The 14466-nt window shown below is 39.8% G+C and overlaps 2 protein-coding genes across 6 annotated transcripts in view; both read right to left on the bottom strand.

The window, feature by feature from the left end:
* RSBN1 (round spermatid basic protein 1) overlaps positions 1-1465 on the bottom strand; it is a 58438-nt gene extending 56973 nt beyond the window's left edge. Inside the window, exon 1 of the mRNA XM_039460947.2 lies at positions 701-1465. Within this exon, the coding sequence (XP_039316881.1) occupies positions 701-1403 (703 nt within the window). The 5' untranslated portion in view covers positions 1404-1465. The remainder of the gene's footprint in view (positions 1-700) is intronic.
* Positions 1466-1646: 181 nt separating this feature from the next.
* PTPN22 (protein tyrosine phosphatase non-receptor type 22) overlaps positions 1647-14466 on the bottom strand; it is a 59960-nt gene continuing 47140 nt past the window's right edge. The window contains exons 18-20 of one of the 5 annotated variants that reach the window (XM_074381229.1): positions 13383-13413; positions 8516-8593; positions 1647-3916 (exon numbers count right to left, since the gene is read on the bottom strand). In XM_074381229.1, coding sequence (XP_074237330.1) covers positions 3852-3916; positions 8516-8593; positions 13383-13413 — 174 coding nt within the window. In that variant the 3' untranslated portion in view covers positions 1647-3851. The remainder of the gene's footprint in view (positions 3917-8515; positions 8594-13382; positions 13414-14466) is intronic. The other 4 variants (XM_003933480.4, XM_003933482.4, XM_074381228.1 and 1 more) reach the window with 4 other exon arrangements.

Below are 14466 nucleotides of genomic sequence, written 5' to 3'. Positions count from 1 at the left end.
ATTAACAGATTCACAAATTGTGCTGGACAGAATAAAATGCAACTGGAATTTCGGCCTCTTACTGCACACCCACTTTTCAGATGCACTGTTGGTCCTATTTCCTAGTATCAAAGGGTACAGAAATTCTAAGAATTGAAACAGCTAATATGAAAACTTTAAAATAATTTTTACCTCTAGATTAAAAAGAACCAAGATAAACTGCGTTTGGTATTTTACCTTGCAGAAGGTAAGTCAACCAGTGAGTCGTGTAACCTTCATAAGAATTCCCTCCCGAAAGACTGGAATCATACCCGTGACTATTCTGGAGTAAGGGAGAGCAGACACTAAAGCTTTCCAGCAAGCAAAACAAGGAGAAGGGATTTTAGCAACACGCCTTTACTTTGGAAAGACATTTTTTAGTACCCCACCTACTAATCTAACGCGGCGCGGAAACCTTGCAGAATTTGAAAACAAATGGTGAGAGGCTCCGGGGGACTGGTAAAGGGATTAGAAACTGACAGCTCGGCCTCTGAGCGAGAAGCCTCAAGTAGTTACATCAAACCGTGTCAACGATCTGAAATCCAGGGTCCACCCCAGTGGGCTTAGAGAAGTAGAGCAGCAGGAGGTAAGCGGGGGTTTGGCGTGTTTCAGTCCTAAAGATGCGGGATATCGGAACTGAGAGAGACCTAGAACCCAAGCCGGGCAGTTCGCCTGCTCTCACCTCTCTTGGGGGCTTTGATGAGAGGCACCCCTCCAGTCCTCTCGCCGTTTTCTTGCTTGTCCTTGTGCTTGAGATCAGTTCCGCAGGAGCCGGGGTCACCATCGGAGCCGCGGTGGTGATGGTGCTTGTGCCGCTCCTTGTAGCCCTTATGCTTGGGCCCGGCCGCGCTCACCGTCAGAGGCGAGAAGGTGAAGAGGGCCGAGGTGCTTGGGGCCGGGAGAGGGGCAGCGACAGCGGGCCCGGCGGGTGCCAGCGAAGGCGGCGGCGGAGGCGGCAGGAGAAGAGGCTCAACAGGGCCTGGGACAGTTGGGGCTGCATTCGTTGGCGGCAGCGGCCCAGGATGTTGGCGGCTGCGACGCCGGCGGTGAGGGGGAGCAAGAGGGGGCTCCTGGCTCGGCCGCCCCCGCTTCTCCTGAGACCCCCCACTGCTAGATCGGCGCTGCCGCTTCACTCCCCGCGGGGAGACCCCAGCATGAGGTTTCTCCTTCCCCTCTTTGTCCGGCTCCTCCTGCGCCGCCACCGCCCGTACTACGCGCACCGCTCCGACCTGCGCAGCCATTTCACCCACAAACACACATTTAAATGGCCCGACCGCCCCCCCGTCCGCGCATCGCGCAAGCGCCGCCCGCGCACTGCCCGCTGGGCATTGGAGTCTCTCCCCCGCCCGCCACTTGTCGGCCGCTCTTCGTCCAGAGATGAACATGCCGGAAGCGGCCGTTCCCAGCTTTTCTCCGCAGGCCCTTCCAACCGACCTTCTATTGTAAAAGCACCCTGGGCCGCGCAAAGCGTCATGGGAACTGTAGTTCCGCCGCGCCCCGCGCCGCGTCCCCGGCTGTGAGTGGAGAAGCGGAAAGGGAGCGTGCGCGAAGTCACGCTTCTGGCTGCGACGCAACCGCTGCTGGGCGGTGATTTGCCGCCAACCGCCCTAACGGCCGAAACAATGTTAATGGCTTTCAGAGTCTGGCGGCATGTTCCCATTATCATCTTCCTTTGACCTTTCCTCATTTTACACCGTGGTGGTCTCCACGGTGACTTTTAAATCTCACATTCCCCTCATAACCTTTGTGAGGTCAAGGAATCTCCATCCTTTTAGCTTTGACGGGAGATGAAGGTGAAAAGAGGATTTAGTAATACGTAAAATAAGGGTGGTTTTGCTGTAGAAATAAGATAGGGCCGCAATTGAGAAACGCTTTCAAGCATCGGGGGCGTTGCTGCGGTTACAACCACGGGCCTGAGAAGTCAGGTGCGAGAGCTGCCCGGGGTCCTGGTGAGTGCGGCCCCTCCTCACTGCCCGGCCATAGCCCCTCTAATGCCAGGAAAGGGCCAGCATTTATTTTGAATCTATCCCTAAGTGACGAAAAATTGTAGATGGAAACCATGTTTAAGATTTTAATAAGATTTTTTTTTTTTTCAAATCTTAAGGATATAGATTGCACAAATTTGAAAAGTGTGCCTACCAGAGAACACACCAAAAAATCGTCCCTGTTCACTACGATCCAGTTGCTGCTCAGAAATTCGTTTAGAATTTTCATCCTCGCTTTCGCTTCTACCAGGGTTTCTTTTAGGTATTTATTTAGAGATGGGTGGGGCGGGGTGCCGTGGCTCCAGCCGGTCATCCCCTAGCTTTGGGAGGCCGAGGTGGGAGGATTGCTTGAGGCCAGGAGTTCAAGATCAGCCTAGGTAACATAGTGAGCCCTTGTCCCTCAAAAATATTTTTAAAATTATCCGGGCACACGCCTGTAGTCCCAGCTACTTGGGAAGCCGAGGGGGGAGGAGTGGTCGTGCCACTGCACTCCGGCCTGGGTAACAGATCCAGACCCTGACTCTTAAAAAAAGGAAAATACAGGGTCTTGCTCTGTCGACCAGGCTGGCCTCCAACTCCTGGGCTCAAAGAATGAGTAGCTGGGCCTACAGGTGCACTCATGGTGCCCAGCTTTACCTAGAATTCTTTTAATATATTTGTTTCTTGATAAAGACATTTGGAAGTAATTGATTATAGGGATATACTCAGCAGATAAAATAACTGGTTTGATATCGCTAGTTTCTGGAGAACTATTACCTAAACACTGTAATGAAGTCAGTTTAAAAACAAAAAAGTTTATTGAGCATCTATTGGATACATTGTACTACAACAGACATGATAATATCTCATTCAATTTGCCCTATTGGGCTTCCGAATGAAAAATACAAACAAATGATGTTTAAGCAATACTACATGTTTCTAAAAGTTATAAACAAAGTTCTTTAAATAATATTTTTAATGCATTAGGGAAAGTCGGGTAGATTCTTTTTAAAAAAACAATTACCTGCCAATTTATTTGCTACATAAAATTAGAGTTGAAATAGATTTTCTTATGGGAGATCCATATTCATATAGAAATTTTTTTAACTAGTATTTTTGATTGGCTGGATATAAATTGCACATGATCTAAAGATCCTGTATAAACATGTGCAATTTATGTCTTGCTACCAAAAGATAGCTATTATATTTCATTGATTACTTTTCTAGAATTGGCAATTTAATGACTTTGGTTAAAACTTATCAGGAATGTAGTTGAATGCCTTGTTGTTATATTCAAATAATTGTCATTATTTGCACATTTTATTCTCATAAATATAATTTCTCATTTTCTTAATATTCCTGTTTTCCACAACATTTCGGAGGATGTATAAGGTATACTACATTTAGGCAAAAATAACTCCCAGGGAATAGTCATTGTCAAGAGCAGTTTCTATTACAACCCCCAAGGTAAATTTTTTTTAACTTTTTATAGTAAATTCTGGCAATGGAGAAATTAGTTGAGATCCAAATCTTACAAACCTTTTGAAGTTTCTGTTTATGTAAAAAAGTAAGAGAAAAATAACTTGCAAAAATGAAAAATAAATCCATTCTAAAAGTTTTTCTCATATAGCATTCTCTACATAAGCTCAAGTGACAAACATTTGCAGTTTTCAACTCAATGTAAGTAATATGAAAATGCAAAACTGGCACTTATTTGCATTTTGCTTTTCTTTTAAAAGCTATTAACACATTAGCATCTCTTTATATTTGGTATTATGCATATAGAGCATTTATTTTAACTGGCAGTATTCTGGTAGTTTTATTCACATGTGTATTTGCAGCCCATATTCTTATAAATCTGGAGTTGTATTAAATATTCCAAGTTGGTGGTGGATTCCTTGGTCCTTTGGGTTTTGAAAAACGGTTTGCAAAACCTGGAAACAAAAATAAAGTTGAATGAAAAGAAAGATGTTTTAAATATAGAAATGAATACTTGGCTTTTAGAATATATTATATGCAAATAGGTGAACTTTTTTAAAGGTTAGGCAGTATCTTGACCAATTTAGTAATAGATTGTTAAGGCATTATAGTAATCTAAAGTTTAAATGATAACAGAATACCAATAACACTTTAAATTTGACAAGCACTTACAAATTTAATAATGGTAATAATAGGATGAAGAACACTGGTTATATATAGCTTTTGATAATTTAGTATATAATATCATTTATCTATGACTTTTTGTCATCCAGTCCTAACCATCAAACTTAGCTGGGAAATTTTAATTTCACAAAAATATAGCACCGTTACTTATATTATTGTATTAACATCCAGTTATACCTCTATGTCGATCCAGAAATCCTTCAGTTATACTGAGATTATGTTTGGAAAGCTTATAAAAAATAAACAATCCTGAAAAACTAAGTAGGTAAGTATCATTATTATTTATCTTTATTCTTCAAACTTGTTCTCCCTACCCCACCCCAAAGAGGGGAAGATGAGGAAATTTTCCTTTCCTACTTAAGGCTATTTTTGGATGCTTTCAAAAGATGTGCAGCTTGATGACGTTGGTTCTTTATCACTTTAGCAATGTATGACTTTTATGACTTTTCTTTAACGGCAGTGTCTTTTTGTTTGTTTTTTGTTTGAGGTGGAGTCTCGCTGTCTCGCAGGCTGGAGTACAGTGGTGCAATCTTGGCTCACTGCAACCTCTGCCTCGCGAGTTCAAGTGATTCTCCTGCCTCAGCCTCTCGATTAGCTGGGATTACAAGCACCAGCCACCATACCCAGCTAATTTTTGTATTTTTAGTAGAGATGGGGTTTCACTCTGTTGGCCAGGCTGGTCTCAAACTCCTGACCTCAAGTGATCCACCTGTCTTGGCCTCCCAAAGTGCTGGGATTATAGGTGTTAGCCACCATGCCAGGCCTAATGGCAGTGTATTTTTAAGTTATCTTACACTTAGCAACTTTAGGGGTTTAAAGTGAGAATTGAAAGGTTTGAAGTGCAGGGGAATAATAAAATGGAAAACTCAAAGATATTCCTAAAACTTTAATTTCATCATCATACAAATTGTATTATCTTACAAATTGATGTAAGGATCAAATGAGATATTTGTGTAAAAAGCGATTGGGGCGGGGCGCAGTGGCCTGTAATCCCAGCATTTGGAGGCCTATGCAGGAGGAATTGCTTGAGCCCAGGAGTTCAAGACCAGCCTGGGCAATTTAGTGAAACCCTGTCTCTACAAAAAAATACAAAAAAATTAGCTGGATGTGGTGGCTTGCACCTCGGGTCTCAGATATTCGGGAGGCTTAGGTAGGTGGATCATTTGAGCCCAGGGAGGTCAAGGCAGCAGAGGAAAAAAAAAAGAAAAAGAACAACAACAAAAAAAAACAGCATCCAGCACAATGCCTAGCACATGGTAAGTACTCAAATGTTGCTCAGGCCAGTCATGGTGGCTCACACCTATAATCCCAGCACTTTTGGAGGTAAGTTTGGAAGATAGCTTGAGGCCAAGAATTCACATAGTAACTACTCAAATGTTGCTTAAATTTCAACCTAGAAGCCAGGCACAGTGGCTCACACCTGTAATCTCAGAACTTTGGGAGGCTGAGGTGGGTGGATTACCTAAGGTCAGGAGTTGGAGACCAGCCTGGCCAACATGGTGAAACCCCATTTCTACTAAAAATACAAAAATTAGTGGGCATGATGGCAGGCACCTGTAATCCCAGTTACTCAGGAAGCTGAGGCAGGAGAATTGCTTGCACCTGGGAGGCCAAGGTTGCAGTGAGCCGAGATTGCACCACTGCACTCCAGCCGGGGCAACAGAGCAAGACTTGTTCTCAAAAAAAAATCAATCTAGAAAACTATGCCAGAAATGGAAGAGAAGGAGATAGGGAAGGGGAATGAAGGCACATTCAAATTTATTAATGGTGGTGATTTAAAAAAAATTGGTGGAGGGAACACACAGCCTAGTTCATGTACATTTTACTCTTCTGAATGGTAAGAAAGATGGAAGGAATAATTCTGGTTAAATAGTTTCACACATAATAGTCAGAATCATCCTGTCAGTACAGATCACTTGATTGTATCCCAAGTGAATTAGGAGTAGAGATAAGGACATATGTTAGTACTGAGTACCTAAAATTTTAGGAATACTTATATTCAGTCTCTTTCACAGATCAATAGTTTAAAACAGTTTCAAGCTACCTTTTTTTTACATGGGAGCCAATTCAGGGAAAATAAACTTGAACCCCAAATTTTTTATTCAGATTTAACTACTTTTTTGAGTAATATGCCCTTAAATTGATGTTGCCTGAAAAAAGTAAGTGCTGATTTTTTGCGTTTTTTTTCCAAGACAGGGTCTTGCACTGTCACCCAGGCTAGAGTGCAGTGGCATGATCACAGCTCACTGCAGCCTCAACCTCCCGGGCTCAAGTGATCCTCCCACCTAAGCCCCCTGAGTAGCTGGGACTGCAGGCACATGCCACCATGCCTGGCTAGTTTAAAAAAAAAATTGTAAAGACATAGTCTCATTGTCTCAAAGTGCTGGAATTACAGGCATTGAAAGTGTTGCTTTTTAAGTAGGTAAAATGTTCAAATTTAGGCATATTTGAGAGGAAGCAACGTGGAGGCAGCTCTCTAATATTTTATCCTCATATTGGATTATGTAGACTGTTGTTAAGCTAGGTAGGTCTAGAGTTACTCAAGTTGTATCACTGATTCAGAGTAAAGAAGGAAGCAGAGAAAATTTGTGTTCCAGGAAAAGTTGGGAGCTTTTTCCTTTTTCTTTTTTTTTTTTTTTTAAATGAGATGGTCTCGTTATTTTGCCCAGACTGGTCTTCAACTCCTGGGCTCACAGGATCCTCCCACCACTACCTCCCAAAGTGCTGGGATTACAGGCATGAGCCACCATGCCTGGCTTGCTTTTTTCATAGTTTATACAATATTCTATGTAAATGTTTTAGCTAAATGATTTTATATAAATTATACATTTTTTAAATTATAAATTTTTTTTTGAGGCAGAGTCTCACTCTGTCACCAGGCTGGAGTACAGTGGCGCGATCTCAGCTCACTGCAACCTCCAACTCCCTGATTCAAGTGATTCTCCTTCCTCAGCCGCCTGAGTAGCTGGGATTACAGGCATGTGCCACCACGCCCAGCTAATTTTATATTTTTAGTAGAGATGGGGTTTCTCCATGTTGGTCAGGCTGGTCTCAAACTCACAACCTCAGGTGATCCTTCCACCTCAGCCTCCCAAAGTGTTAGGATTACAGGCGTGAGCCACTGCACCAGGCTGTATATTTAGTAGAGACGGGGTTTTACCATGTTGGCCAGGATGGTCTCAATCTCCTGACCTCGTCATCCACCTCCCTCAGCCTCCCAAAGTGCTGGGATTACAGGTGTGAGCCACCACACCCAACCTAAATTATAACTTGTTAAACTTTAAAGTTAATGAAATCCAAACAAAATTTTGTGGCAAAAAAGGCAGATCCAGAGATTTTAGTTAAACATTTTGTGAAGATGACATAGGGATTCTAACTTAAGTGTGGCAGAGATTGCTACTTGTCCACCAATATCTTTCTTTGCTTCTTCCTCAAATAGAATTGTATGTAGGCAATTTTATTTGCCCAGCAATATTACATTTCCTAATCTCTTTTGCAATTTAATTATAGCACATTTCTAAGTTCTCATCAAGAAAATATGAGCTGATGTGATCTGTGCACTTCCAGGCCAGTGCCTTTGAAGACCAGAAGAGTAAGAAGAGGAGGCCACACCTCTACTTTTTCCTGTTTTCTTGCCACCTACAGTCTGGAGATGGCAGCAACCCAATTTGATCTTATAAGTAAAGGCAACAACATTAATCGGCAGTTCTCAAAGTGTGATTCAGGGACTCCTAGAGGCTTCACACTCTTTCAGGGTGGTTTTGGTTAATAACAATTTTTAGTAGTAATAGCCTACCACTAATTGCTATTCTGCTTACAAAAAATTTTACATGATACTACTTTAAATAGTATCATAGATATGTATCACATAGAATAATAGAATAATCAGAATAATATAAAATTATCATTTTAAGTTTATAGCATATACTTAGGAGCAATTGGGTAAGCAAACCTTAAAACTGTCAGAATTGTGCTTCATTTCCTACTGTTAAATTAGTTATATAAGATTAGGCAGTGGCAACTGCTGTTCTTTTTATCATACTTGTATGTTTTTTATAAATTTGTTTTAGATATGAACCGGAATATCACAGCATCTCAATTTCTTCATTGGGCTAGTCATATTTATTTACTACATGACAACACAATAATTTGGTTACCTAGCTTTATTTTTCACATATACTAGATAATTTTGTGTGACATGTTAAGAGGTAGTTAAGGTTAAAAATAAAAAGATAAATTGCATGGAAAAAAATATAAACATAAGGAATTATATACATGCAACCTAAAATCATATTTAAAGTTGAATCTGTTATACTGTAAATGAGTAATTTAGGTAATTTTTTAACTCTTCTGTAAAATAACACACATACCAAAATTCAGAAATGAGCTGGAGTTATTTGACTGAACAGATTCTGCAGGCTTGTTTGGTGGGCAAGAATTACAGATACCTAGAATCAAAAGAAAAAATACAAGGGAAAGACTAAAGACAGAGTCAGATGACAGTTGATCAGATCACACATAATTGTTAAGAGTAATTCATAATCCCAAATAAACATATCACTGTCAAATGTCAACAAAATATAGGTGCTTACAAATGAGTTGACACTATAATATTCTCATTTGTATTTGTGTTTTTTTCTTAAAATGTGTCTTTTCTTTGCAAACAATGTATAGTAAAGCCCAACACTAAAGAAATTTGCCAAAGAAATAAGATCCTATCATGAATCAGTTTGAAATTCATTTTGGCTTTGGACTTTACATTACTTTTTCCTCTGACCACTCTTAGTACATTTTTACCTCATTTATTCTCCACAATATTTCATTCATGACATATCTGTTACTTTTTTATTTAATCCCCTACCTTGGAATCTCTTTTTTTATTCCACTTTCCAGCCTGATTTTTCTGTAATTATAGGTGATTCTAATACAGGCCCCATAACCTGGCATGGTGACTCATGCCTGTAATTTCAGCACTTTGGGAGGCTGAGGCAGGCAGATCACTTGAGGCCAGGAATTCGAGACCACCCTCGCCAACATGATGAAACCCCATCTCTACTAAAAATACAAAAAAATTAGCCAGGCATGGTGTTGCATGTCTATAATCCCAGCTACTTGGGAGGCTGAGGGACAAGAATTGCTCAAACCTGAGAGGCAGAGGATGTGATGAGCCCAGATTGCACCACTGCACTCCAGACTGGGTGACAGAGCGAGGCCCTGTCTAAAAAAATGTCATAATAATATTTAATAATAATTATTATTATTTAGGCCTATAATCTCCCAAAAGCATTGTTATATTGCTTTGTTTTGCTATTTTAGTTAGAGGTATAAGTTAATTTATAAGTTACTTATAGGTCATATATATACATTGATATATTCATGTATCAGTGTCTGCAGTTTTGAAAACAGTCCCTTAAAAAGTTGGTCCACATTTTACACATGCTCTATCTTAGCAATGGAAAAAGATAATTTAGGTTTGTATAAACTTTCTAACAAATAGCATATAAGTGGGAAGATATTGGTAAGTATTTTTGTTGTTGTTTTCAGCATTTTCAGAATGCACTGTGAGAACAACATATGTGTGTTTGCACATGTATACCTAATACTAGGATTCTAGAAACACCTTCACTTTCCAGGAGGTACCTGAGTATGAATCACTGGAATACATACTGAATTTCAATCAAATCTATTTAAAATACATATTATTACTATAGTAAGTATAATTATTATACTTAATATATTAAATTCTTTTTTTTTTTTTTGAGACGGAGTTTCGCTCTTGTTACCCAGGCTGGAGTGCAGTGGCACAATCTCGGCTCACCGCAACCTCCGCCTCCCGGGCTCAGGCAATTCTCCTGCCTCAGCCTCCTGAGTAGCTGGGATTACAGGCATATGCCGCCATGCCCAGCTAATTTCCTTTGTATTTTTAGTAGAGACAGGGTTTCACCATGTTGACCAGGATGGTCTCGATCTCTTGACCTCGCGATCCACCCGCCTCGGCCTCCCAAAGTGCTGGGATTACAGGCTTGAGCCACCGCGCCCGGCAATATATTAAATTCTTAATATAAACTATAAGTCTAAAATACTTAATAAAATACTATTCATATTTAAATACTTACTACGTACTAAGGGTTGGTCTAGGCACTGAAGATAGAGACGTAAATATAAAGTGAGTAAAGGTGAGGAAGTTCAGGAGTTACCAGTAATCTCTAAACTGCATAGGAGCTGAAAGTTATATATATCCTTCAGAAGGAAAACAGCTGTCCCAAAGGATAATATTGGTTTTTTACAGAGGAGGCACAGATTCCACATATATATATCAGAGGAAACTGCTATTTTGTATTTTGGCTCATCATGGATATTTTTATGCTACCTGCCTAACCTTCATTCCCTCTTCTAATAATGGAACTTGAATTTTTCTTTAGGAAACTACTCCTCCACAATTTTGAGTTTCCATGCTTCCAGTGGAGCTGATTGTACCTTTAGATTAACTATAACTAGGGCTGATTTTCAGTTGGTATATTGGCATGGTCACACCAGATGTACAGGTTTGACCTCATTCCTGATTGGACAGTGTCCACATGTAACAAGTGTTAAATATTAAGGTATGACACTATCCTGCCTAATCAGAACATTGACTATACTGGCAATAATTGGTTCAGGGATGGGCAAACGAACCAAGCCAAGACAGTCAGACCCTGTTGGCACTAGTCATCACAGTGTGGTTTGAAAACCAAGAAATAGTTATTTTTTTCCCCTTATAAGCCTGAACTCACATGATAAAAGCCTGCCTATGAATGAGCTAACACAGAGTGAGACTAAGCTGAGAGACATTAAATGAGAGATTAGGTTCTGATTTCATCATTTGGACCATTGTTACAAGCCAGTATATTCCCCTTTTCAGCTTAAGTCAGGTTTTCTGTCACTTGCAACTAAAGGATTTCTGAGCAATTAAAGTTTCCCACCAAAAGTTGGTATCAGGCATCACAGTTGACAGCTTCCACTCTTGTCATTCTATAATTCATACTTTATATAGCAGCTAGCATGATCGTTTTATACTTTTCTGTGAAACGTTTAAAAATAAATAGAAAACAAAGTATAAAACATCTCTGCATGAAACCCTATTATGGCTTCCCATTACACTTAGAATAAACTAAACTACTTACCATGCATGACCCAGAAGAATCTAACTACTCCTCCCTGATCTTTCCAGCCTTGCCTTACTCCTCTCTCCTTACCTACTACTCTAGCTAAGATGGCTTCCTTTTGAATTTTTACAATAAAGCAAATTCTTATACCTCAGATGTTTTGTTCCCTCAATCTGAAATAGTCTTTTCTGGACCCTTTGGCTGGCTGACTGCTCCTTCATGTTTCAGGTTCAATTGTCACTTCCTTAAAAAGAGTTTCTTGGACTACTCATTCAAAAGTGCATTCCCTTTGTTATCCTCTCATAGTTACCCTTTTGTTTGCCTTCATAGCATTATCATGTGTTATATGTATGTATTTGTGAATTTGTTTAATGTTGGAATCCTTCACCAAACTTAAGTCTACAAAGGCAGAGCCCATATCTGTTCTGTTCACCATCTTACAGTGAACAGAGTGTAAGTACCTTACAGAATGCCTGGAACACAGTAGACACTCAACAAATATTCATTGAATGAATAAATGAATGACACTAGGCCTAGATATTAGCTTAAAATAACAGATGAAGAATCCTAATTTCATTAAAAGTAGGACCAGCTTTACAGTCCAGTGGGAGATCCAGGCTACAGGAAAAACACATGGAATTCCAGAATCATGAACCATCTGGAAGGGGCTGAGGACACATATGAAGTACAGTCTAAAGCTTCAATTTTGGGGGCCAGGATCAATTTTGGGGGCCAGATGTTGTTCTTCATTTAAGGGCAAAAGACCAGAGGATCAAGGTAACTGAAAAATACAGCACAGCCTAGATCAGAAAATGAACTGAGAGAGCTCTTTCTTAGAAATAAGACTTAAATCTCCAAAAGTTCCACCTTATCTTAAAAGCTGGGCCAACCTAAATCTACCTGTAGTTTCTGTTTCTCTGCTTGATACTCTAGGCAGGGTTGGAGCTGGGGAAAGAAAACTGTTTTCTGAGTTAGGCTGATCAAACCAATCTCTGGTTGACTGTTTAAGTCACTCAGTTCTTTGTACTTGGCTATTTTCTTTCCCCTGTTTCCTACCATAATTTCCTTTTGAAATGTTTGAATTCTCTTTTGACTGTCTGTAGGAGAAAAGGTATCTTTTCCAACTATACTTCAGCCATCATCATAAGTAAGAAATCAGTTCATGTCAGAGATCAGCTATGATGGCAATGATAGCAAACTAGCTCAAGAACCTGGAGTTTTTGGGTAGGCAGACAGAATGAAAACCCAAAAGGAAACCTTTCTTACACTATACCTTAAATCAGATTTTCTCAGTGCTTTCTGTCTCTCCCCTATTCAGTGATTAACCAAACGACTCAAAAAAAATTAAGTATATCACCATGGTTTTTAAATTTTATATTTGTAAATAAGATTTCTAAGATAATTTCCCAGAGTTTCAGGACTCAGTGGAATTTATTTTCATTACAATATAATAAAAACAGTAAGCAACAGACTCTTATTGCTAATACTTGGTAAAAATGGAAATATATCAACAATGCTTTGCTTATTTCATGAAGTTAACATATTTGTTTCACAATATGCTTTGCTGTGACTATTTTCAAAAAATACAACTGAGGTGAGACTCCTGGAAATTTTAAATAACACAATTGTATGACAGCCTCTTAAGAGGGGTAGAAAGTGACAAACATTGGCCAGGTGCAGTGGCTTACGCCTATAATCCTAACACTTTGGGAGGCCGAGGCGCGAGGATCACTTGAGCCCAGGAATTTGAGACTAAGCTGGGCAATACTGTGAAACCCCGTCTGTACTATTAAAAATAAATTTTAAAAAGATATTTAAAAAAAAATTTAAATGCCAAACATTGTACTAATTATTATTCTTATGTATTAAACAGAATTCTCCTTGCCTACTCCCTGCCCAATATTAGCACTGTGAAGCCTAGCAAAAAAACAAACAAAAAAAAGGCCTAGGGCTGATTGTTCTGATTCATAGGACCCTAGGGAGGCTCTGTTTAGGAATAATATTGTTAATCTTTTCAAAATATTGGTTGGTTATATAAAGAAAAATTACAAAATTGAGAAAATAATATTTTCAAACATAAGTACCAACTTACTCTTTTTCATGTTTCGCAAAATTTTCAAACTCTACAAAAGTGAAGAAAGGGGGAAAATGTTAGTTTTTTTCCTGTGAAATTTGAAATACTTTAATCAAGTAGAAATATAGACTTGAGTGAAAGGAATTAATTTCCTTTAAAAAAGCCATGAAAATTTACATAGTTATTTTTCCATCTTGCCATTTTTAATGCAGTGCAAAATCTCCACTTGATTTTATCTTGCTATTTATATCACCCATGCAAGTATCACATTACATATTTTGAAATAATAATATCAGAGGCTGAGCACAGCATCTCACACCTGTAATCCCAACACTTTGGGACGCTAAGGCAGGAGCACTGTTTGAGCTCAGGAGTTTAGGACCATCTTGGCCAACATAGCAAGACCCCCATCTCTACAAAAAGTGGAAAAAAAAAATTAGCTGAGTGTGGTGGCAGCTACTGGGGAAGCTGAGGCAGGAGGTCTGCTTGATCCCAGGAGTTTAAGGCTGCAACGAGCTGAGATCTCACCACTGTGTTCCAGCCTGGGCGACAGAGTGAGAACATGTCTTTTTAAAAGATTAATAGATTTTTTAAAAAAATTATGCTGTCAGGCTAATGACAGGGATAGGGGATGCTGGCAAGGTGGCTCATGCTTGTAATTCTAGCACTTTGGGAGGCTCAGGTAGGAGTTTCCCTTGAGGCCCAGGGTTCAAGACCAGACTGGGCAACATAGTGAGATGCTATCTCTACCAAAAATTTTAAAACAGTAGGCATGATGGTGCAGACCTGTGTTCCCAGCCACTTGGAAGGCTGAAGCAGGAGGATCACTTGAGCCCAGGAGGTCAAGACTACAGTCAGCCATATTTATGCCACTACACTCTAGCCTGGGCAACAGAGCAAGACCCTGTCTAAAAAAAAAAGTAAGGAGGAAGGAAACTCGGGGTAGAGGGGATGAAATTCCTACTTCTGTCCTTTATTAGGACCATTTCAGAACCCAAAATGGCTTCTGAATGTATCCATGATATGCAGCCATTTCAATTCTAGCCACGAATTTTTGCCAGTAATATTCTATATTAAATTTACTAAGGCCTCCTTCCATACT

The sequence above is a fragment of the Saimiri boliviensis genome, chromosome 11 (genome assembly GCF_048565385.1).
Source record: "Saimiri boliviensis isolate mSaiBol1 chromosome 11, mSaiBol1.pri, whole genome shotgun sequence".
Classification (NCBI taxonomy): Eukaryota; Metazoa; Chordata; class Mammalia; order Primates; family Cebidae; genus Saimiri; species Saimiri boliviensis.
The sequence above is the reverse complement of the archived record's forward strand: the minus strand, read 5'-3'. Positions and strand labels throughout refer to the sequence as shown.